The sequence below is a fragment of the Silurus meridionalis genome, chromosome 4 (assembly GCF_014805685.1).
Source record: "Silurus meridionalis isolate SWU-2019-XX chromosome 4, ASM1480568v1, whole genome shotgun sequence".
Classification (NCBI taxonomy): Eukaryota; Metazoa; Chordata; class Actinopteri; order Siluriformes; family Siluridae; genus Silurus; species Silurus meridionalis.
In genome coordinates this window covers 13,440,621-13,466,539 of record NC_060887.1, presented here as the reverse complement: position 1 = coordinate 13,466,539, position 25,919 = coordinate 13,440,621, and the positions used below count along the sequence as shown (strand labels likewise).

Genomic DNA, 25,919 nt, shown 5'->3' with positions numbered 1-25,919 from the left:
CTGTCACTTTCTCTCTTTTTTACCTCGCACACTCTTCCTGTTGGTAAAAACAGAATCAATCTTGGAAAGTGAAAATCGCCTCAGTGTCTCTGCCCCTCTCCATTCTCTATTGGATAAAGGAATACAGAGCCCTCTACTCCTCCTCCACCTTCCTGCGTTCCTGGAAATCTTCACTCAACCTTCAACTTTCTTTCTCTCTTCTTTTTTCCCGCTCGAGGGCTGTTCAGAGGGTTTTCCCTATTTTTGGTTTTTGGTTTTCTGCACGATCTTTTACTTTTCATGAGTCAGGGTTGAAGTCCTTCCATAAAGCGGAGGAGGGAGAACAGCGAGCAACCATTTTTGCCAAATCAGTCAACAAACAGGTAATTTCTCCACTCTCGTCTGTTCTTTCTGTCTTGCCTTGACCTTTGTTAACTTATCTGAATCTACTCTTTTAACTCTAAAAATACTTTGGCATTGATTTTTTTTTTCTTGTTGTTGCAGGTGATTTATTTTCTTCCGGTTGTCAAGGTTTCCTCATTTTCTCCTTTCTTCCTTTTCCTACTCAATTTATCTGTCTCTTGTCTGAGGTGCTCTTTTGCTGGCCCCTCTCATCTCCTGTTGCTAGATTTGATCCTGCAATGTGGCTCATCACTCACTAGCGGCACTGTATTGGCCCTACTAAATGAATGTGGCTCAGATCGATTCTGTGTTTGTTGCACAAGATGTTTGACCCTGAATCTGCCTGAATCAGTACAGATGTCTGAGTTAAAAGTTATATTCAAAAGAGGAGAATCTGGACTAGATGTGTTACCTATTTTGTATCAGGTATCCTTGTGATACCTGTTTTAAATGCTCTTTATGAATGAGTGGTGTGGTGGAAAAATTGGGGAAAATAAAATAAATGTAAAAGAGAGAAGGAGGAAAGGAGATGGGGAAGTGGAGGAGCAGGTGCTGGGCATGGTTGACATGGTGAAATAGAGTGTTTGTGTGTGTGCGTGTGCATGCGTGTGTGTATGTGTGTGTGTGTGTGTGTGTGTGTAAAAGAGAATCACTATGTGCTTTAGTGACCCATTGCAAGCGTGTGTGTGTGTGTGTGTGTGTGTGTGTATTAAGCTCTTTTTCATTCTGTTCACTCACAAGCTGTCTCTCTCTCTGTCTTTGTGTCTCTGTTTCTCTTGTGAATTTTGTTCTCTAGACTTCATCAGCATCACAAACTGCCATCTGTACACACACACACACACACACACACACACACACACACACACCTTATCAAGATCCTTTGCCCTCCTTTCCCATCGTTTTTTTTTCCTTTTCTTCCTTCACCCTTCATCTTCTCTTTTATTTCTCCACCTGCACATCTTCACCTTTTCATTTTTTTCACCTAGCATTTATCCTTTTTACTCTCCCCCTGCCCCATCCTTCCATCAGCAGCATGTCTACACCAGTCTCTCCATCGCCCTCTCTTTCCTCGCTGTCCCTGTCCTCTCCTTCTCCCTCCTCTTCTCCTTTGCCCTCTCCCCTCTCTCCTCCCCCCAGGCTTCCAGTCTTCCAGAGGAAAGGAGCACTCAAGCACAAGCGGATTGTAGAAGTGAAAGACCATCAGTTCACAGCCCGCTTCTTCAAACAGCCCACCTTCTGCAGCCACTGCACAGACTTCATCTGGTACTTTAAATTCACAGTTTAACATCCACACATGGGAAATTCCAAAATTTCTGTCCGCTGAGAGATACAAAGCTTTCACCATTTACAATAACTGATGTTAATGGTATATTTTTTTTCCTGACTAATGATCATGAAAAATGTAATATTCTTCTACTCATGCATTTTAAAACCATTTATTTAACATAGTAATATTAACAGTTTTCACTCTTTTCTGCATTATTAATTACTAGGATTTCCATTTTTTCAGAGTAGAAACAGGTTATCTATCAACTGATCAGTTTACTGATATATAACAAATAAAACACATGTTCACACTTCCCAGCTTTTGGTGTTTAGTACATTTTCTACAGGCTATAACCCTTACACAGGTTAAAAAGGGAATGAGGAAAAGGTGAGCACTCCCTTGGACTCGTTATTCGAAAGCATTGTGATGAGTCAAACTCCGGATCTCCAGGCATTTGCTTGAAACATTAGATCCATGAGAGACCAATCAGTGTAATTTCCAAACCCATCTGGATCCAGTATCATTTCAGGGTGGAATTGAATTAAGCTGCCGATCATCAGAAATTCCAGGGTTCAAATTCAAATTAATAGATGTAAATCTATCCTCATCAGGCCTCAGTGGATGTTTGATTCAGTAGAATAGATGACTGACCCGCATTTAAAATGCCTTTTTTTCCCAGTCTTGCCCGTGTGTCATATTGATGTGACTAACAGTGCTAGTGGGTTGAGACCTCATCTCTTGAAACAGCCACATATTTCAGCTAGTCTGCTTCCTGCTCCTGCCAACTTGGGAGTTGGCCAAAGTCGTTTGTCCATCACTGCAATAGAGACCAAGTGCCAAGATTTTGCAGGCTTCTTGTTGTGCTGTTCGAATTAGCATTACCTATCATAGTAATGCATCGGACTGAACATGTAAATCTGTACACTGTGGAATCAACAACAACAAAAAAAACAAACTACAAGCAATAACAAACCATCTGCTATCATTTTCTTTATACTTTACCTTTATAGAATCAGATTTTTTTTTTACTACCTTCATGAACAAATTCATGGACATATATCTACTGTAAGCATTTTTTTCTGGCAGTTTTATCTTGAGACTTTATATGACATTCAATGCATTTGTTAATTAGTTTACTGGGTGGCTTTTGCTCAGTTTTACTCCTAAAGACTAGAGTGAGGCTATGTGGCATACTTACTACATATTACTGTATAGCATGCTTATATTTACCTCATCCCCTGTGGGTGGGTAAAGCTCAAGTCTGCCGGGATGAATTCAATTATGCAGATCTTTCTTGGGGTGAATGCTGAGGTCCAGCTAGTGCACAGCTACAGGGAGCCATATGTCCCTTCAATCACCAGCGTGTTCTACTCCTTTCTTTCTCTCTCTCTCTCTCTCTCTCTCTCTCGCTCTCTCTCTCTCTGTGTCTGATCTGTTTTAAGATCACAATATCTGAATTACTCAAATAATTATATGTTATTAACTGGGCCACTGGGGTAATATTAGAGCAGTTTTTTTTTTTTATTGGTTCTTGTGGGTTGAACAAAGACTTTTTTTTTTGTTATGGAAAAAACATGAGAATGCTTTTTAGGCAAAGGATGGAAAAGAGGACAAGGGCTGGCACTACCTAATTATAAATGTTTCAGAGTCACAGTGGCTAAATATCCCATTTGTTATTTGGTGAAAAAATAATTGGCCACATATATTGTGTTTATAGTTGCAGGTTAGAGGTCAGTCTACCTACAGCAGAACAATAATCATTTCTCTCTCTCTCTCTCTCTCTCTCTCTCTCTCTCTCTCTCTCTCTCTTTCTACTATAAATACTGTATATATAATGTGGAATCAGAAAAAAATACAGAGATGAAGCAAACAAATGTGAATATTATACAATAATCCACACTAAGTCCACATTTACTGTTATAATAACCTCCACTCTTCTGGGAGGGTGTTCCACTAGATTTTGGAACAAGGTTAAGGAGATTTCTGATCATTCATCCAAAAGGATTTTTAAATTCTAAGGGTTTTTAGTAGGGTTGAGGTCAGAGCTCTATAGCAGATCACTCAAGACCTTCCAATCCAACCCATGTAAAGCATATGTTCATGGAGCTTGTTTTGTGCACTGGGGAATTTGTCATGCTGGAATAGGTTTGTGTCTTCATAGTTTTAGTAAAGGGATAATTCAATGCTACTGCATCAAAAGACATAATATTAAATTGCATGCTAGTGTATCAGCTTCTTAAAGTGTGCATAGACCTCCATGTTTTCCATATTAAAGATTAACCTTTATATATTTATTTTTACATCTTTTTCAAGGGGTATAGGAAAGCAAGGATTCCAGTGCCAAGGTAAACTCATAAGGACACTTTAATTTTATTATTGTTGTTGTTGTTTATTTGGTTATCAGCTTCAGTTATCTCCATTACAATACTGTAAGTTGGTTAAAGGCAGGAATGTGTCTTGAAAACTTGAAATTCCTTTTGTTTCAACTCAAAAGGTGTCACACATGGTCAAGACAGTGGGACAGTTTCATTTTTTTAAACATATTACCTTGAGTTTGATATTTGAACCTTTGATTAATGGGGTAAAGTAAAGGAAAAAAAGTTCACGTTACTAAGATGATTTGTATCAAGTTTTCATATCTAATGTAAATGTGTTTCAGTTTGCAGTTTTGTCGTGCACAAACGCTGTCACGAGTTTGTGACTTTCATATGTCCTGGAAGCATCACCGCACCTAAAGCAGAGGTATGACTGTGTGTTTTCTTTACTCCTACACAGTCTGAACACTATTTTTTTTTTTTATATCTATCTATCTATCCATCTATCTATCTATCTATCTATCTATCTATCTATCTATCTATCTATCTATCTATCTATCTATCTATCTATCTATCTATCTACATATACAGTATATATATATATATATATATATATATATATATATATATATATATATATATATATATATATATATATATATACATATACACACACACACACACACACACATATATACCAGTGTCTCTGTTTCTCTCTCCCCCTCATACTCATAAAGTTCCATTATTCTCGATCCTTGCTTAATGTAGATCTATGCTGTTAGTTCTGAAGAAAGATAAATAAAGTACATCAAAAGGCATCTGGAAAGCAGAAATCCAATCCCCCCACACACAGACCACCATAAATACACCATCATCTCTTATCCTTTGAAAAACTGACAGACGTGGCAATGTGATGCTGGTGTATTGAAGTGTTGAGACCTAACAATAGAAAGACTGACAATAGTAAAAAATATAAGGAGAGGAAACTAATGACAGATTTATTTTGCTCATCTCCTGTGCATTGTCTGTTTGCTGTATATGCTTGACAAGTCTTTTAAATACAACGGATAAACTAATGATGTGTTTGTGTGTGTGTGTATGTGTGTAGGTGTGTATGTGTGTGTGTGTGTGTGTGTGTGTGTGTGTGTGTGTGTGTGTGTGTGTGTGTGCAGGCGTCAGATGGGGAGAGTGTGACAGGACGGTCTGCTTATAAAGAGATTTGAAACTGGCTGGCACAGTAGAGGGAGGAGAGAAGAGCGATTGGCATGCGATGAAAAAAGAGGGCGGCAACTTTGCAGAGATTGACAGGAGAGGAAGTGCTGGACAGACAGATGAAAGAAGCTGAGTGTGGGAAATAAGAACAGAGAGAGTCAGGAAAGAAGAAAGAGCGCAAGAGCAAGAGAGGAGGAGATGGGCAAATAGCATAAGAGAGAAAGTGGGGGTTAAGACAAGCGGAGGAGAGAGAGATTGAGAGTGATAGTAAGAGAGAGAGAGAGAGAGAGAGAGAGAGAGAGAGAGAGATGAAGATTCGGGTTCTGCAGCTGGGTTGAGCTGTTTTATTCATCCACCATTCAGCTGCCTCAAAATAGTGTGAGCTAATTGGCTCACAGTCACTTCAAAATGGAGTCCTTCCTGTGTGTGTGTGTGTGTGTGTGTGTGTGTGTGTGTGTGTGTGTGTGTGTGTGTGTGTGTGTGTGTGTGTTTACAGGTGTGTAGAAATGTGTTCTATTTATAGATATATAAAGGCCAGTAACACTGGGATCAGAAGCCTAAATTAAACCTCTCTCATACTCTCCTATCATCTGTCTTTCATTCTCTTTCTCTTTCTCTTGCTCTTCCTCTCTCTCTCACTTTCTTTCTCTCTCTCTCTCTCTCTCTCTCTCTCTCTCTCTCTCTCTCTCTCTCTCTCTCTTCATAGGATCTGAAGAGTAAACACAAGTTTAAGATACACACTTACTCCAGTCCAACCTTCTGTGATCACTGTGGCTCTCTGCTCTATGGCCTAATTCACCAGGGAATGAAATGCACCAGTGAGTGTGTGTGTGTGTGTGTGTGTGTGTGTGTGTGTGTGTGTGTGTGTGTGTGTGTGTTTGTGTGTTTGTGTGTGTGCAAGTGATGCACGATGATGATGAATTCGGCGCATTTTTCAATTAAGCAATTAAACTAAAACTCAACAAGGGTCATATAATGATAATTAAAGGCTTTAGTTGTAATCAACATCCTTTAATGGTTTACTATTATTCTGATGTTTTATTACTAGAGCAGATGCCAGAGAATCAGGCAGTGCCAAACGACTTCGTTTTAGGAAATGATCGCCACAATATGCAGGCTCATTCTGCTAAAACTTAGGCTGCAGATCGATTTTCTGATCAGGAGCAGTATCTATGCATCCGTCATGATGATCGATGCACTGTGATATGGCGTAAATGCAGAGAGACTGGATTTTAACTGACATTGTTTTGAATAATATGGCATCATAACAAGACATGAAATCAATTTAATTAACGTCTATCGTCAGAACGTTGCCAGTGTAACTTGCATGATATGTCATTGTCGGGGGATGTAATTTGTAGAGATATGAATGAGCATGTGTCATCTTTCATATCGTGCAATAATTGGACTGGTTAATGGCGATGCTGACGTGAAGTATGGGTTCCAACGAGTTTCATTCAAATATTAAAATATTAGCAAGAAAGGATATGATTTGCAGTTCTAACAAATTAAAATTATTTGTCCCATACAGCGAAATACTAATTACGACTGGTTCATGACATTAAAAAATAATAATGAAAAAAAGAGTTTGAAAATACATATAAAATATACAAATAGACTATAAAGTACAGTATTTGCAGTAAAATAAATAGAAAATTACAACAAAGTTCAACAAATCATGAATTAAAACGTGTAGCAATATTTACAGTGTGACTTGGTTTGACTAAACCCAATAAAGTGCAGCTGTACAATTTATGTGCAATTTAGAATGTTTATGATATATTGTAAAACTAAGTCCAGACTGTATTGGGTTAACAAAAATACATATAATGTATTTATTCTTTCTGACTCTTCCAATCTAATGATAGACAATTGACAGTTCCTCTCTCATTTTGGGATTGTGTTTGGTTTTCCTGGAGAATCCTTGCCTTGCAATGACATTTTCACTCGCATTCAATTTCTATAGTGCGTGACGTCCCCTGCAGTGGCCATTTAATATGCTTTGGCTTAGTCTCAGATCCAGACACAAATATGCAAAGACATCTGGAAGTAGCAAGCAGAAATAGATTGAAGTAGCATCTGATTAGTTTTAGGAAGGACGCCTGGCAGGAAGATATTTGAATGATAACACTAGGCCTTATGTCTGCCAAATAATTTGGACAATATATCAGTGTAATATACACTATACATTATATATGGACATAATTTTGTGGACACCTGACCATGAGATTCGTATGTGGATTTTGAACATCCCATTCCACATTTAGTCCCCATTTGCTGTTATAATAACTTACAATTTACTGGGAAGATGTGCCATAATTTTGTGCCTCCAACTTTGTAGTAACACCTCTGGGGAAAATAATGCATATGACTGAAACAGTCATGTAAATGGACAACAGTGTCAAAATATGGTTCTTTCCCAAACTTTTACAACAAAGTTGGAGGCACATAATTATATAGGATGTCTGTAGGTGTGGTAGTATAAATTCTTCCCTTTACTTGAACTAGGAGACCCAAACCTGTTCTAGGACGGCAATGCCCCTGTGCACAAAGTGAGATTGTTAAAGATATGATTTACATGTTACAGTAAGGTGTCCACAAACTTTTATCCAAATAGAATGTGGCGTTGCAATAAAGAGGTGTGGCTTGTTTGGTTATAATGTAAATCCAAGCAGTTAAGGATTTAGTCAGATATTTATATAAGACAACATAAATGTGTTTCCATTGCTTTGAAGTTTGCTCCATGTTCAGTATGTGCCTTGCAGAAAAGTAGAGAGGAATAGAGAAAACAGCAACAAAAACACAAAATCAAGGCCAAGAATAAGTAATCTTTTTTTCCTTTCTGTATGTTTGTGAGGCTGTGAGATGAACGTTCATAAGCGATGCGAGAACAGTGTACCCAGCCTATGTGGGCATGATCACACAGAGAAAAGAGGACGAATCCACCTGAGTGTGCGTGGAGAGAAGGAGGACATTTATGTCACAGGTGAGAAATGGAAAGTATTTAGCAATAAGGAAATAACTCCGAAGCATTTACACAGAGTTCTCTGAAGTTAGATTCCAACATCATACAACAATAATGTTGTCTAACACTGTTATAAAGAGGTCTATATCAACAACATAGATAGATAGATGGATAGATGGATGGATAGATAGATAGATAGATAGATGATAGATAGATAGATAGATAGATAGATAGATAGATAGATAGATAGATAGATAGATAGATAGATAGATAGATAGATAGATAGACGGACAGACAGACAGACAGACAGACAGACAGACAGACAGATACCCACAAGCATGTTTTAGACGTATCTAAGAGTGACAATAAGATTTATCAGCACTGGTTTGAATCTAAGATCCTGCTTTAGCTTGCAGAACGTTGTCTCCATTGCTGCTGTTCATCTTACCTTTTTAAGCTAGACTTTTTTTGTCCTATCTGAAAGGAAGGAGGCTACAAAGGGGAATTAAGTCATAAATCAACAGTAATAGCCTCAAGGAAGGCGTGTACCTGTTTTTTTTTTTTCGGTTTTTTTTTTGTGCCTGGCTGTCGAAAGTTTTTCACTAATTCTCCTGGGGTTTGAGGGTACAAATGAAAGCTAGTTAGGCTGTTGCATATCTGTACACTATTTATAAGATGTTAGAAGGTTGAAGGTGCCCTCTTGGAGGATCCTATATACTGTATCTTTCTAAGTCTGTAGGGATGATGAATACTGATGGATGGGGTGGTGGTGGTGGGGGGGGGTGTGACTTGAAGGCTACATGTCAATAGCTCTTTGTTAGCTTAAGGATTGAGATGTGTTATGACCTTCCCTGTTAATCTATGAGTTTGTTTGTCTACTCAGGACCTAATACGGAACTGGAGACTCAGATACGAAGTAGAGGCAGTGCTAAGCAAATACTCCTGGTGCCGTTTTGATTTGGTGTTGGATTATGTGGGCTTGACTGGGTGTGGTGATAAAGACATTTGCTGGTCTTTCATGACTTTGTCCACATTCTTGCCTTTGGTGGGCTGAGAGCATCTGGCCTCAGTTGATATGCTTTTATGTAGTGGCCATGTCAAGTGGAAATAGTAGAAGCAGGCTCAAGCCTTTTGTTTAAAATGTTTTTATAATCTCTGGTTTCCCAAATGGCTGACCATTATGCACCACTGTCAGACATGTTCAATAAGGTCTATGAAATAAACAGTCAAACAATGAATAGCCAATGAATAGCCAATGGATGTCTCCTGGACAGTAATAGTGTTTTAGGGTAGCAGGAGGTTCCATTAGTCCACAGCCAAGTGAAAACCTCCAAGTATGTATTCAGTGGTCGATCATTTTGCTGTATCAGACCAGTGTTTCCTTGATGATGCTTCATGTTTATTTGTGCCAGATGCATCACTGTGACATTCTTTTAATGGTGCTCATGTCACTCTTGGTTGTGCCAAAACTAAAATGACATGTGTGGTAAAATAGGAAGTAATGAGGATGAGGAGAGAATGTGCTCACCTGAGATGTATTGGTGTCCAACAGTTCTTTAGCTGGGCATCAGTTTTCTGCTCCATTAATAATTTTTCATCTTAGACCGACATAGACCTGATAGACATGGGTAGACAAAAGGGGAATGAAGTTGACACGTAGAAAGCAGGGGTCCCATTTAAAGGTAAGTATGAAGGTTGAGGTTTAAAGTCACAAGTTAAGATATACAGTAAGGTAAGAGTAAAGGGAGATGTTGTTGTTACAGGTGAGATTAGACGACTACAGACACTGGCATAAATTAGGTGAATAAACTGTTTGTGTAAATTATCTCAGTTCAGCTATTCACCAGCAGAGAGCAGTGTTGTCTTTTACAATGAAAAAAAAAAACCTTAGTAAATAATATCTATATTTTTATTGTGGTTCTGGTTTATTAGTGTACCGGTATATTATTTATTTTATTGTTTTTGCTAATATTTATTAGACATGAACTTACGGTTAATTTTTTTACACAAACTGTCAGATTATTTTATTTTTTATTTCCTTTCCCACAGCAAAATCATGGATGCATTTATTCTTTCCATTATTATCAGTCAGCACCTAATATCCATTCCAGCTGCCCTGCATAAATTATATAAAGCAGAATATAAGTAGTGGCTAAGGAAAACTGCTGTAAGCTAAAAGTGTGATTGACAGTACAAAAGTATCAGACAGTCAAATCCACACCTCCACCAAAGTCTTATAAGGCTTCATTATTCATATGCCTTACAGTGTTAATGAAGATGGTATGTTCCTGGGATGCTTTATATTTTCTTTGGGTTAACTACACTGTATGAAGAACATATAATGAGCACCTGACCAAATTCTATTCGATTCTGCTTTATGAACATCCCATTCCACATTTAGTTCCCATTTGAATGATCTTTTCATTTGATCACCTTCTAGAATGAGATCCCATGCTGAGACTGGGAATGCTCCCTAAAAAGGTCTTCCATCTCCACAAGTCTTACAAAAGGAGTGCTGCACTAAGGACTTGACAAAGGACCTTTAACAGCCAGCTGTTGAAAGAGCATGAAGAGCAGAAAAATAACAGTACCATCATGTTCTCCATGAGGTTCTCATCCCCTCTAACTCCAGACTGGCAAAATTCCAGAGTGACCTCACACCCATCATGTGTAGCATTTTGATATCTGGAAAGATGCTCCACTAGATTTTGGAGCCACATGGGTAAAGTAAAGTCATGTATTGATGTATGGAGAGAAGGACTGAGGTGCAGCCAGCATTTCAGTTCGTCCCAAATGTGTTCTATAGGGTTGAGATCAGCACTTTATAACAATGCAAGATCCTCCAATCCAGTCCTTGTAATCCATATCTTCATGGAGCTGGCTTTGTTTAAGTATCAATTTGAAATATGAAGTCACCAAAAATAATGAATTATTATTGTTATAGTAGGTAGTTGGAAATATTAGCGCATCAGATCATCATTTTTATTTTATAGTGCTTTTAACAATGGACATTGTCTCAAAGCAGCTTGACACAAATAATGTAATTATTCTTTATAAGTGTAAGTTTGTCCTTAATGAGCAAGCTGGTGGACACTGTGGCAGGGAAAAAATTCCCTGAGATGGCAAAAGAAAAAACTTTGAGAGGAACCAGATTAAAGAGAGAACCCATCCTCATCTGGGTGGCACTGAATGTCCATTCATTAAAGTCAAACGATGTTAAGGTGTGCAGAGATGGTGATCAAATGCAAACTGTAGCCCTGAGTCAGTGTAGCAGGCTGTTGAAATTAAGTAGAGTCCAAATCTATCCTCAAAGCGCCTGTGTTACTCTGTAATTTCATGGATCTCCAGGCTGTTGATGTAAAACATTCCCAGCAGCACAGAGTGACCTCCAATCCAAGAGAACAACATTCAGAGGCAGGCTGGGACAAAACAAGCAGATCTGAAGGGAGGAGAGGGGCAGAAACACTGGTCACTGCTATCTCAGGAGCATGTTTTTTTAACTCGACCGAGGAAGAGAGAGAGAGAGAGAGAGAGAGAGAGAGAGAGAGAGAAAGGGGTGACAGGAAAAGAAAGATATAGATTATTAAGTATTCTTTTTGTTGTATAAAAGCTAAGGACACTGTGCAGTTGGAGACTCTAGCGAGACACAATATGGCAGCAGAATTAAAAGAGAGTGTAACACAGGCGTGAGGGATCTCAGGGATAAATGACGGCCCGCCACACCACCATCAACCAACCTGTGTGAACATGTGAGAATGAGGGGATGACAGCATACAAATATCCCAGTTCACCAAACACTTGATATCCACGATCCCAGCAGATTTGCTCCTTTACTTAAGAAAAACCTACAGATAAAAGGCTTGACTAAATAAATGTGTTTTCAGCTTTGACTTGAACGCTGAGACTGTGTCTGAATCCCAAACACTAATTGGAAAGTTTATACACTGCATCATACACTGCATCATACACTGCATCATACACTGCTGACCAAAAATGCTACTGTTGTATTTGCTTTCACTCTAACTTGCCTCATGTATTTTGCAGTACGTGAGGCACGGAACCTGATTCCCATGGATCCCAATGGCCTTTCTGACCCCTATGTGAAGCTCAAACTGATTCCAGACCCGAAGAGCCATAGCAAACAGAAAACCAAGACTATTCGTTCCACTCTAAACCCAGTCTGGAATGAAAGCTTTGTCTTGTGAGTGTGTGTGTGTGTCTATGTCAACATTATAAAACATTATAATGGATTCCTATTTTGGATTATATTTACTTTTTTTTTTACATGTTGAAATTCTGCCTTTTATTTCATACACTGCCCATTCAATTTTCACTCGTCTGCCTCCTTTTCTCTGTCTATTGATCCATCTGTCTCTATAGTTCAGTGAGAGGCAGGCAGTGGGACAGACGCTTGTCAATAGAAGTATGGGACTGGGATCGCACATCTCGGAATGACTTTATGGGAGCGCTCTCGTTTGGAGTGAGTGAGATATTCCGTCGTCCTGTTAGCGGATGGTTCAAGCTGCTCAACCAGGATGAGGGGGAGTACTACAATATCCCTGTACCTGATCCAGACATACAGGTACCTCATACACACCTGCAGTTCTGAAATTTGAAATGACCAATCAAAGTTTGTTTCTCTTTTTTTTTTTCATACTCATACCCAATTATGTAGTTATGAGGTTGTATCAGTGTATGTTTCATTAAAATGAACCAAATGATGTCTGAGAGTTGATTCTTTTGAGCTCATGTTGGAAATATATAAACAAAAGCTATTCAGTGCCTGAGCACAGTGCATGAGCACTACATAAGGGAATGATCATTGAATGTTGTTTTTAAGCATGTTTTTAAGGTAAAGGAGCCTGTGCTGCTAGGGACGCCAACAAGGAGTTAGTTGTTTGTGAAAAGAAGAAACATAACTGAATGAGATCCTGTTTATTAGAATAATATTCACAAGAATGGATTAAAAAAAACTTAAAACAGTTCATATAGGGATTTTTTTTTTTTTTTTTGCTTATTTGTAACACCAGAAACTCGAGACTCTCAAGAGATGTCTCATGACACAGTCTCTTTCAGGTCTTCAGTGATGTACTTTTCAATCCAGTCCTTAGAGTCCCCCTAGATAGGTCACAGTTTTCTACTCGAGCTTTAAAAACACATGAACTACGCAATTAAATGCACTGAATTCCTGGTGATATATTTTCTAAATATTAGACAGAATGCAATTTGTAAGGAATTCCCTAAGGGTCAGGGATGTAGTGACTCATGAGCCGTTATTGATTTCCTTTAATAAGCAATCCCACATGGGGGCAGTAGAGTTCCACTCATGAGCGATCAATGTCCTTGGTTGTGAAGTCATACATGAATAAACTCTCTGCATAAGTGTCTCTTTCTATGTTTGTCTATTTCTCAACAGGAGCCAGACTCGGCTGTCTCTCCTACTCTTCCTCCTGCTCCGGTTACTGTTCCCACACCTGTGCATGCTGTCACCCCACCTGTTGTGAGTCCTGCACCCACCAGCTTACCAGTGGGAAAGGGCCGAATTGGACTACACGACTTCAACTTCCTTATGGTGCTAGGCAAGGGCAGCTTTGGCAAGGTACCTCAGGCATGAACACCATGTACTCAGTCAAAAAGACTAAACTCACAAGCCTAAGCATATACATAATTTAACAGCCAGCTAAGGGAAGGAAGTGAATATAAAACGTATATACATTTAGAAGAAATAATTGTTAGGTTTAGAGCCCTCTGCTTGATTTTTGCAACTGCAATGTAAACACTGCTCTGGTTATGCTTAGGGGGACTAATAAGAAAACATCACATTGAATAACTTAATTATAAAGTTCCAAAAAGTGTATAAAGCAGGTGTGTTTCCACTGTCACAATGATAGAAAACTTGACCTAACAGCTGAATCTCGAAAGCTACTATTGTACACTATATAAACAAAAACGTTTGTGGATATACTACTATAAGATTCATATTTGCTTTTTCAACACATTAAGTCCCCATTTGCTGTTATAATAACCAGTCTTCTGTAAAGATGTTCCAAAAGATTTTGGAGTATGCTTGTGTGGAGATTTTGTTCATTCAGCCACAAGGGCATCAGGTCTTGTTGTAGGGTGAGGAGGTTTGTGGTGCTTTCCAGTTCATCCCAAAGGTGTTCAGCAGAATCGAGGCCAGAGCTCTATAACATCCCACTCAAAATCTTTCACTTTCTTATCATGCAAACCATATTTTCATGGAGTTCACTTTGTGAATACGGGTATAGTCATGCTGGAACAGTTTGGAGCCCAATCATATATGGCTGCAAAAAGCAGGCGTGCAAAAATGTTTATCCATATAGTGTAGAAATGGGGATTATAGTGTATGTACATCAGAAATGTGTGTTACCTTGTTTTCCCCACAAGGACAAATGTTTTTTTTTTTTCCAATTGTACAATTATTGGGCACTTTTCAACTATATTTTAGGTGAATCCTGCCAAATCTGATTTATATTAAAAGTTGTTACTATCATATGTGCTTTCCACACAGTGACAGAGGAACCACACCTGCTGTTTTTGGCCAACGTTGAACAAAAGAATGTCTAAAACCGCTCTAAGCAAGCTGCTAGAGTGTATACTGGATGACAGCGTATTGCCTATTATAGTGTTCACTTGCATATGTCGAGCCTGACAGCCACCCGGCATAATTTGTGTTGAGGCTATATCGTTATTAACGTCATCCTGCCAGACCAAACTCCATGGCCACAAAATGCTGTCAAATTTAGTATTTTGATAGGTTTGGGACTAGTTGTAGGATTAGAACACAAAATGCTAGTCATTAGTGTGAGACGCATAACTGTTTTCCAGTGCCTGGAAAGACTGTGATTAACAAATATGGCTGCTGTGATGATGTTTGCAGATCATTCAGGAATCTGTATATACAGTCTTGGTATTTAAATGTGTTGGGTTTCTAAGAGTGCAGGGCTATGGTTAGTAGAGACAGATAGGGAGACATACAATGCAGACAGCAAACAGGTCAGCCAGAGGAAAAACATTATTAAATTGAAAAACTAGTCCTACTGAAACAGTTTTTCTTGCAGTGTTTTTCAGCTCCATTTTCCTTGCTAGGGATGAGAGAAGTGATATGGTAAAGAGAATATGGGAAAAAATCAAAGAGGAGATGAGAGGTCACGCAATTAAATATTTGATTCTGCAGGCTGGAAATCTGATTGCTTCAGTAAAATTTCATTTCTCATATGTGTTAAGGGTTATATGATTATATATTGAGGGCTGTATTAAAATGTCAGCAGAATTATTCAAAAGTTATAAATGTATTAACTGATAATAATGAATAATAAGTCACAATACAGTTCTTAAATCCTTAACACATCGATATTCAGTTTTATTCCACGGAGAGAATACGTATGTGCATTTTGCCCATATTCTCTGCAGGTGATGCTTGCTGAGGAAAGAGGGAGCGATCGCTTGTTTGCAGTGAAGGTGCTAAAGAAAGACGTGCTGTTTCAGGACGAGGACACGGAGAGCGCCATGGTGGAGCGGAGAGTCCTGGGACTGAATGGTCGTCCTCACTTCCTAACGTCTCTCTTTTGCGCTTTCCAGACTGAGGTGTGTGTGTGTGTGTGTGCATGTGCAGAGCGAATGCACCATATATGTGCACACATCCAAGATTTCCTATTTACCAAAATGATTCCTTTTTTTTCTTTGCCGATGGAACGGCTGCAGTGTTTTTGCTCTAGGCCGTCTTCCCTCACATAACTGCCCTTATTCTGACCCCCTCATAGCGCTGCAGGCTGCTTATAGGTCATCTCAGGCCGAGCGATGTCGAAGCATAGCACGTCGATCCTCCGATTTTGCATTATGATAATGTCAAATTTTTCACTTCGTTACGAGCGGGCTGGCCTAAATCGGTGCCTCGGTTATTAAATTAATTCATTAGCCCTCATGCTCTTTAGCAAGGACATTAATAGTCTGAGAGGAGGGGCTACTTAATGAGAACAGCTTTTTTTTTTTTTATTTGGTCTAAGGGGGATTGCATAATGTGTGAGCGTGTGGGGTCTCAGGGATTTCAAACCTGACAGGGCATAATTATGTAAAGACGGTAAGCTTGTTCGATGTTATGACTTTTAGTTCTTTTTACTAGTTTGAGTAACCTTTGAGTACTAGTTTGAGTAACCTCTTACCTGATAACAATGATTGTTTTTAAAGGATTTGTTTTTTGTTTCCCTGCTGCAGGATCGTCTCTACTATGTTATGGAATACGTGAATGGTGGAGACCTCATGTTTCATATTCAGATTGTTGGCAAATTTAAAGAGCCCCATGCTGCGTGAGTATCGCCCCTTTTTCCCTGACTTCGATTTCTATTCTCCCTCTAGCCGAACGTGTTTGACGCGAGCGAACGTGTTCCCTTGGCAGATTCTATGCAGCAGAGATAGCCGTGGGCCTCTTCTTCTTGCACAGCAAAGGCATCATCTATAGGTACTGCTGACAGGACAGGAAAACCTGTTTACTCTTCATATACTGTGCAGCCAAGTATGACAGGATTTTACAAAAAAACATTTGTTCTTCCCCACACCTTTTTTTTCGTCTTTCTCTTTCCTCTGTCCCGTGTTAGAGATCTGAAATTGGATAACGTGCTGTTAGACAGTGAGGGCCACATAAAGATCGCTGATTTTGGGATGTGCAGGGAAGGCATGATGGAGGGAGACACCACACGGACCTTCTGTGGCACTCCGGACTACATTGCTCCTGAGGTTCATTGTTTCCTCAAGCATAGCTCATATATAGCAGACACACACACACACACACACACACACACACACACACACACACACACACACACACATGCTCGCACCACTGATTATTACAAAATCTATATCTGTAATTATATTAATCAAGAGAGGCTTTAATTATAGTATTTGATATTTAGGACATCTGGTGCAACGGTGCCGTAAAAAATCCATTATTTCTAATTATGACACTATCAAAGCAAATGAAGCCGTTTAATAACCATAGACATTTTTACTTTTAATAGACACACCGTAAGATACAGTCCTGCCTCATGTCTATGTTTAGTTACTGTACATACCTTGTGAAATGTTTTCCTTTAAGCAGTCAAATCCATTGTTATTAATTTTATAATGTAAGTATTCACTTTTTGTCCATCATTATGCATAGACACTGTACAGTATACAGTATATATATGAAGAAATTAATCTCTTACTCATGCTCATACCCATTCACACACAAAACACAAATACTGTTCTCTAAATTGCACACTTAGATTGGGCATTTCATTAACCTAGCTCATTAAACTTCTTCATAATAAAGTTTTTATAGACTCAAGACAGCAGTTTATCTACTCCAGCGAAATCACCCAGGCACATTTCCTTGTGTTCTTTGTTGCTTCTTATCAGCAAATATAATCTCTGCTGTGAAAACATTTAGGCATATTACATTTATATTAGTCTATTGATAGTTTCTTCTTATCACTTTGAAGTAAAAAAGTCTAGCCTGAATGACTGTATTCTTAATTAGTATATCAGTATTTATAATCCAAGACATTCTCGCATGAGTCATTAGATAAAATGGTTCAGATACGTAAGACTCCGTTAGCTTCGGGCTTGGCCTGGCACATTGTAGACTACATGAAAATCATGATCAGCAGTTACTTCAACAATTTTAACTTGAAACTAATCAGCATTCATGGGAAATGGTATCATATGTAGATGCCCAATTTTCCCCTATATTGTTACTCATGTAAACAAAATGTATTACTACAGTACTATAAAATATTAGGGGATTTAAAAACCAGCAAACAAAAACCTAAATCATTAACACTCCAACCAGTCAGGAAAGGTGGGACCCAAAGCAGCTGGACAATATGACCTTAAAACCCAGAAATGAAGGAGTCTGGTATGCAAGACTTGGGGGTGGGATTCAGAAGCTGTAACTGAAATACAGCATTCTAGGAGCCTGGAGGTTGTCACAGAAAAGAAGAGATGGCAAGTGGATGTTAGGAGGAAAGGAATTGGTTTTTGGCCTACCACTGCTGACCCACCTGCTGAAGGAAGTTGTGGTTAAGGGGCAAGATGTCTAAGCAGCAATCAGACTAGATGGCTCCATAAAGGGTGTGCTGGGGATTTCTTGAATGCAGAAGCTGTTCGAAATGTAGTTTTTAGTCATTTTAAACCATTTCTCACTTATGTTTAAGACTGCAAGCATCTCCCATTAAATGTCATAGCTGTTCTAGCAATGTCCTTTAGTAACAAAGTGGCAGATGATAACCCTTTCACAGGAATCAATAAAATACATCCTAGCTAAAACACACAAAAAAAGGTGCATAATACAATCTTGCATTAGGAACTCTATCTAATGTACATGTATGTCTGTTTATATGTACATTTATCAGATTGTAGCATACCAGCCATATGGTAAAGCAGTAGACTGGTGGTCGTATGGGGTTCTTCTCTATGAGATGCTGGCTGGGCAGGTATGTGAACATACACTCTCTTAAATATTCTACTGTTATAAAGATTTCAATTCCTTGAACATGATTCCTGCAAAAAACATTTTTTGTAAGTCTCAGATGGTTTGTAGATGATTCACCCAGGCCTGCAGTGTGATAATGATTCCGTGTTCTGTCATCTGAAACCGGCGCAAGCAATTTGGACTGTTTTCTGGCTCGCTGTTTTTAGAAGAGCCCTTCCCCAAAGTAATCAGTGTCACTGTCAAAATATCAGTTTTTTCATTTTTGTTTTTTTTTTCCTCAAGCGTTTAAACCAATTACATAAAGTTCTCTCTCGTATGTCCTCATATAAACTCAATTACAGTTGCAGGAAAAATACAAAGACATTCCCACAGTTTACAATATGTGTCAGGGGAATTATTAAAGGAATAATTCACTGCTTTATTTGGAAATTGTTTTAACAGCAGAGGGAATGTGTCGTCCAATGAAGGCTCAGACAAATGCAATTGAAGTTTGTCAACAAATCCAAAACATATTCCAAAAATCTAAGTCCAAGTCAAAAGGACAGGTGAGCAGCAAACAACATGAACAGGAGAATCGAGAGACAAGAAATCCAAATGCAGAGATTACAAATGAGGGGCTTGGTATAGTCTGTGAGTTACACAAACAGCGCTAACTCTTTGCAGTGTTTTTATGCATGAATTGTTTTAAATAGTTTGCAGGAGTCTGTATGTGTGTTATAGAAAAAAGGTGGGTCTAATTTAAAAGTGAGTGATCGTGAGCATGTGAATATGTGTGAATTGAATGTGTTTAGGTTGATTTACAGATTATCTTCAAAGTAATGAGCAAAAGATTAAGCAGGTGTGAAACAATGCTGTTAACTAAGAATGCATTTAATTCTGTTCAATTAACTAAACAAAAAGTAAAGGAACAGTAGAGAAATCCGAATTCGAAATTATATTTGATTTGACTTCTCTTTCATGCAAAACAGCATCATGTTTTTTAGGTACGCTTGCACACAGTTTTTGAAAGAACTCTTCAAGTAGGAAGAGTTCACTTTTGGAGAACTAACTACAGATCTTTTGTGGCTGTATATGTAACAGATAGACCAGGCATCAGAAACCGGGAGTAAAATAGAACGTCTTTTTTTGTCTAAACATTCACACACGAGAGAGGTGACTGGAGCAAAATGTTACACTTAACTGAGTGCTTGCATAGAAGCGTAGCCAGGATCATGGAAGCACAGGGAACAAGAGCGGTAGGAAGTCCGGGTGATCTATGGTCGTTACCTGTAGATTGGACGGTGAGTGAAGGGGAATAGGGACCCTGTAAAGGGGGCAGGTAAATGGGGGACAGGTGTAGGTGATTAGTAGGAGGAGGACAGGTGTAGGTGATTAGTAGGAGGGAGAGGCTGAGCAAGAGTGTTGAGTGAAGGAGGAAGGTGTGACTGGTGGCTTCCTGACAGTAGACTGCCTTAAATCCTCCTGTCTCTTCATGTAATCCCAGACTGAGTCGATGATGTTGAGATCAGGGCTCTGTCAGGTCCAAAGGGCTCCAGGACTCCTTGTTCTTCTCTAGGCTGAAAATAGACAGAATACATTTGGTGCCAATCAGATGCCTTCCTGATGGTATTGTATGATGGATAAATACCTGTCTCAGCAGCATTTCTCATTATTGAGGACACCAATAATCCTGACCAAATCTCCAAATTCATTTGCAGAAATGCAGCCAAAAACTTGTGAGGAACCTCCATCATTCTTAGCTGTTGCCTCTAGACACTGATTATTCTACCACATTCCAGCCGTGCGGCAGTTTGGTTTTCTATTGTCTGGGTGTACCTGTGTCCCACTGGTTTCTACCAGTTCTTTGCTGATGGCACTGTTGGACATTATCCAGTATCAAAGCGAAGTAAGCATTATGTGTCTTTCATCTGCTGTATTAAGTTTCTTTGGCCAACTACTGTGTCTGCAGTCCTCAACATGTTTCTTTGTTCTTCTATGAAAATGGCTTGAGCAGCACATCTTGAAACCCCGGTCTGCTTTGAAATCTTTGTTTGGTAGAGACCTGCTACTGCAGTGGAATTATCTTGTGACTAGTTGCTCTGCTTGATCTTGCCATGGTCTATGACCTGTGACATGAAAACTGTCTTCCACAACCACACCTTAGTTAGTTTAGTTAGTTTGTTTTACTTTACTTTTACTTACTATACGGACAAAAGTAATGCAACAATCGACTTTTCCAGCCATACATAGTTCTTCTTTAAACTATTAACACAAGGAGTGAGGCACGCAATTATTCATATTTTCATTACTTTTGTTATCAGTGCTTTACTTATTTAATTCGTATTGCATCATATAAAAATAGACATGTAAATTACTTTTGTCTATTGTGGAAAATTACTATGCACCAAATACTGACTTCTAAGAATAAAAGTAGCTTACTGTAATTTTAGTACTGACTAAAAAAAAGTTAATTACTATTTTATATCTATAAGATTTGACCTGTTATGTATTATTGCATGGATTAAATCACTTTTATATGGTTTGCCTTGTATAGCACTCTTTACCATATATAACAACTTGCATTATGGGAAAGAGAGGAATCATTGAAAAATAATAACACTATAATAACAATTCATCTGTCTATATATCTATCTATTCTTTTCTTTCTTTCAGCCCCCATTTGATGGAATCGATGAAGAGGAGTTGTTTCAGTCTATCATGGAGCAAAGCATATCATATCCCAAAACTTTGTCTCGTGAGGCTGTTGCCATTTGCAAAGGGGTAATCCACCACTGTTTTTTATAAAAAGTGGATTAAACCACATATCTAAAATGAACTTCATTGAAATCCAGTCAGCTGACTGTGGGGGCTATGAATACACAATCATCTGAGTGAGGAAAAAAAATTATTTAACTTCACTGGGCTAAAATAATAATAATAATGAAAAAAAAAAATACTTGCACGGTTACTCAATCACAGGAAAAAAAAAATCTCCTCAAACCAATTTAAATGCAAAGTGTCCAAAGTCTACTGCACCAAATCTTCTATTTCTGAGCTTTAGATAACCAGTTCATTCCAAAATTATATTCATTGTGGTGGTGCATTTCCACCAATAAATCTCTTTTTTACTCTCTCTCCCTCACTTCTCCTCTGTTTTTTTTTCTCTGTCTCTAGCTCTTGACCAAGAATCCTGTAAAGCGTCTGGGTGGGGGAGAAGATGCAGAGAGAGAGATACGTGAGCATCCATTCTTCCGTTGGATAGACTGGGACAGACTGGAGAGACTGGAGATTCAGCCACCATTCAAGCCCAGGCCTGTCAGTGCTCTATGTGTGTGTGTGTGTGTGTGTGTGTGTGTGTGTGTGTGTGTGTGTGTGTGTGTGTGTGTGTGTGTGTGTGTGTTTGGGTGTAAGTTTAGGTTTTTATATCTTCCTGGAGAAAAAATGTGCTTGCAAAGAAAAAATGTGCCTGTAAAGAATGGATGGATAGTTGGATGGATGGATGGATGGATGGATGGATGGATGGATGGATGGATGGATGGATGGATAAATGGATGGATAAATGGATGGATAAATGGATGGATGGATGGATCTTCCAGAAGAGGAAAGGGTATTACAACAGCAAATGGATACTAAATGCAGAACGGGATGTTCTTTTAAATATGAACTCCCATGTGACACCCATTTTATGGTCAGGTGTCCAAAACCTTTTGTCAATATATGTGTGTGTGTGTGTGTGTGTGTGTGTGTGTGTGTGTGTGTGTGTGTGTGTGTGTGTGTGTGTGTGTGTGTGTGTGTGTGTGTGTGTATGTACAATATATGTGAAATATGTACATTGTATGTACGACAGTTAATGACGTATATTCAGATAATATAAAGACATCTAAATTAAAATGATTTTATTATTTGTTTGTTTGTTGTTTGTTTATTTGAATGTTCAAATTATGTAGGGACATTTGGTCAGTCCTTGTGAAGATAAAAACTTATCTATCCATGTAAAAAATCACAGTAGTTTAATTTTGCTAACTGAGATTAAGATTGATTTATGTCCAAGTGTGTTTGTGTGTTCTATTTGTTTAAAAGGTCCACTGTGCAATAAATCACTAATAGGTAAAGAAGTAATAGGCATTTTCAAAAAGCTGAACATCACAGATGTTTTGGGTCCAGATATTTCATGAAATCATCATACCTTTAATTCATTTTTTTTTTCTACCATCACAAGTTGTCTCTGCATAACGGGTGATTCAGAAACAGCATGAAGCTGCAAACATGCATAAATTGTGAAGGTGTAAATTATATTTGTAGCTGTGATACGACTTACGAATCAGATGATGGCTTCATCAAATTGTGATCTCATCTGTATATGTACTGTGTGTGTGTGTGTGTGTGTGTGTGTGTGTGTGTGTGTGTGTGTGTGTGTGTGTGAATTTGAACATCATATAATAGCTGCTTTTTTCTCTATTGTCTTACAGGGAGGGAAAAAAGGAGAGAATTTTGATAAGTTTTTCACAGCAGCCTCTGCAGCCCTGACTCCATCCGATCCAGATGTTCTTGCAGCCATCGATCAAGATGATTTCCAGGGCTTTTCTTACACAAATCCTGATTTCCCAGGCATCCCTCTCACTGCTGTCTGAGTTTAGACAGCACACACAAAACAACTATTATATGACTTTGTACTATTTTGGGGTTGTAGGAAAGTCTTGCATTGTGCCAAGTTTTTCCAGTGTCTTCAAAAATGGGGATTTTTCTTTCTATCATGCTATTGAACAGCCAAGTGGCCAGCGTTAAATTAGCTGGGTCTCTGTACCATTCTCTTTAGGGAACGACATAGAAATATTATATAATAAGCACGTCTCCTTTTTAAGAAATTCATTCTGTTTCAGACGTGTCTGATGAACATACTATGCTGCTCACTTCACACAGGCCCTCTAGTGGTATAATGATGTATAATCTAATCAGACAAAGAGCACATTAGAGCACAGAAGCGATAATATCAATAGATTGCACGATAAAGAGCTTCAAATAATCTCTATTATCACCCTCTCTGGTGGTGTTCACAGTCCTCTCAAACGCCTAAACCAGCTTCTTTTTCATGTGACAAAATACAACAGTGTATTTGATACAGGAAACAATGGCACTCAAAAAAGGTGTGAAGCATTAAATGTCATTCTCATGAACTCATTATTCAGTATTTCATCATCCAGCATTCAGCTGGGAGTTTAATGGATTAAATACATGTCTTTGAGTATTTGTATTTAGTTTCTCATGTTTATATCTGGTATGCCTTATGGCACACCTTTCATATTACACAGCCTTCATCCCTTTAGTTTCCTGGTATTTCCATTGGGGCCTCATTGATCAAGTTGAATAGAAATGGATTCATTTGTAAATCTTTCAATTGAATGCTTCTGAGTGTATGTGTGCTTTCATGCCTAAGACGACTCGATTGATCAGGTTTGATTTTTATCATTGCTATAAGAACTACATTTTGATATACGGGTTATGCCAACGAATGTAATTAAGCAAGTACATTTAGCTTGCTGATCAAGTGCTGGAGGAAAGTGGGCGCTTAGTGTTTAAGATGTTGGACTTCTGAACAGAAGATCAGTTGAAATCCCAACACCAACAACTTCCCACTCTTGAGCCCTTGAGCAGGAACCTTAACCCTCACCTGCTCAGTTTATAAATGAGAAAATTGTAAGTTGATCTTGTTAAGGGCATCCCAGATTCAATAAATGTATATGTACATGATTGTAACATGATAGCTATAAGCTAATGATGGGCAAATGGCTGAATTTCTGTTATAAGAAGCCTTGCTCCCAAAGAATTATGCTTGTGATCTCACATTTAATTCATGTATTTACTTCAAATTATTAAGGAACAGCATGTTTTTCTGAAATGTAGTTCAATAAAAAAAAATCCAAAATGAAAACATTCTAAAAATGTACTAAAGTGCAGTAATATAGTAAAAAAATCTTCCTTATTGTCCATCACTGCTAATGAATTTGGTTTGAGCTATTATAGTTTAAAGACCATAAGGCATCACACAAGCTTTTCTCCATGAATCCCAGCCCTCATGATTCCCATGATTCTGTTTTCCTAAACACCTTTCCTAACTCCGTGCTCGTCCCATAAATCTAATGGAATACTGAGAATAATGTTGTATCACTACATTATTTTTTACAGTGGCTAAAGAAATACCACTGGAGTAACCTGTTTAAGTCGCTAGTTAGTAGTCAGTTGATAGCTAATATTTCATTTTCATGTTGAAAATACTAGTTATAGATCTGTCTGGCACCTCGAGATCTAAAGCCGATGATTTACTTTTCTTTCAAGGGAGTTTAGACAACAAATTTCCCGGCTCATTCTTTTCGAATGAAACCCGCTTAATCTCTTATTGTTTTTAATACCGTAAGCAATAAGGAGGTGAAATGTATTGTGGCGTAAAGCTGTAGTGAATGTACAACAAAGGCCTGTTGATAAACCATTTGTATCGTTATTTGTAGAAATTTCTGTAAAAGCAGGCCGATATATGTACGACTGCAGTATATAAGTGTATATGCTTTACAAATCTCTGTATACAGGAAATATATTAAAACACATATATGCTCTGAAGTGACAATTATTTGAAAATGAGTGTCTGAAGATGAAGGGAAGTGAATATGTTGGATCATCACGATCAGGGCCTAATAAGCACTGCTGATTATGCTGTGTCATAAATTAAATAAGTGCTGTGTCATAAATTGAATAAGTTCTCCTGCCATACAGTAATTTCTTACTATAGTATTAGAGTATTAAAGCTCTACTGAGTTCTTAAATCTGATTGGTCAGAATTTGTGACTATATTTTCTATATCAGTGTAGCTTTGATAATAGTGTATAAGGCTTTCAGATATAATCACATGGGTCCTATTAAAATGCTTATTCTAATACATGACTGTTTCTGCTTCAATGCATCACACCATCCCAATTTTTTTTTTATCATTTTCCTATAATGCCACAGTTTCTAAAATGTTAAAATGTAAAAAAGAAAGAATCACCCACGCGTACAGTAGAAACTCTGTTTTTGATCAATTGCTACAATTCAAAAGTATGTCTTTAATATGTTGGTGTAAAAACTTTATTTGAAAAAGATTCATTAAAACATGCATAACAGTTTAAGATTTTCTTCTTCTCATGAGTATGTAGCATCACCTAAAAAGATCAGCAGATGATGGATTGCATTGCATATTTAGGGTGAATTTTCAGGCTTGTGCGTGTATATGTTTAGTTTTGAGGCTGTGAATGAGGTTAGGGAGACTCTACAGGCTGT

The 25,919-nt window shown here is 38.2% G+C and overlaps 1 protein-coding gene across 1 annotated transcript; it reads left to right on the top strand.

Annotated features, from left to right (window-relative positions):
* Window positions 1-44: 44 nt before the first annotated feature.
* prkcg (protein kinase C, gamma) lies at window positions 45-25,539 on the top strand. Its single transcript, XM_046847792.1, has 17 exons — window positions 45-362; window positions 1,178-1,644; window positions 3,962-3,993; window positions 4,308-4,390; window positions 5,882-5,993; window positions 8,033-8,161; window positions 12,185-12,341; window positions 12,521-12,722; window positions 13,557-13,739; window positions 15,575-15,748; window positions 16,376-16,467; window positions 16,557-16,619; window positions 16,756-16,894; window positions 18,553-18,633; window positions 21,285-21,392; window positions 21,786-21,926; window positions 23,081-25,539. The coding sequence occupies exons 2-17, from the start codon at window positions 1,415-1,417 to the stop codon at window positions 23,240-23,242; spliced, it is 2,088 nt and encodes a 695-aa protein (XP_046703748.1). The 5' UTR covers window positions 45-362; window positions 1,178-1,414; the 3' UTR covers window positions 23,243-25,539.
* Window positions 25,540-25,919: the final 380 nt, after the last annotated feature.

Coding starts and splice junctions, on each gene's coding strand:
- prkcg (XM_046847792.1), top strand. CDS start 1,415: ATGTCTACACCAGTCTCTCCATCGCCCTCTCTTTCCTCGCTGTCCCTG. Junction 1,645..3,961: donor CACTGCACAGACTTCATCTG/GTACTTTAAATT, acceptor ATCTTTTTCAAG/GGGTATAGGAAAGCAAGGAT. Junction 12,723..13,556: donor TACCTGATCCAGACATACAG/GTACCTCATACA, acceptor ATTTCTCAACAG/GAGCCAGACTCGGCTGTCTC.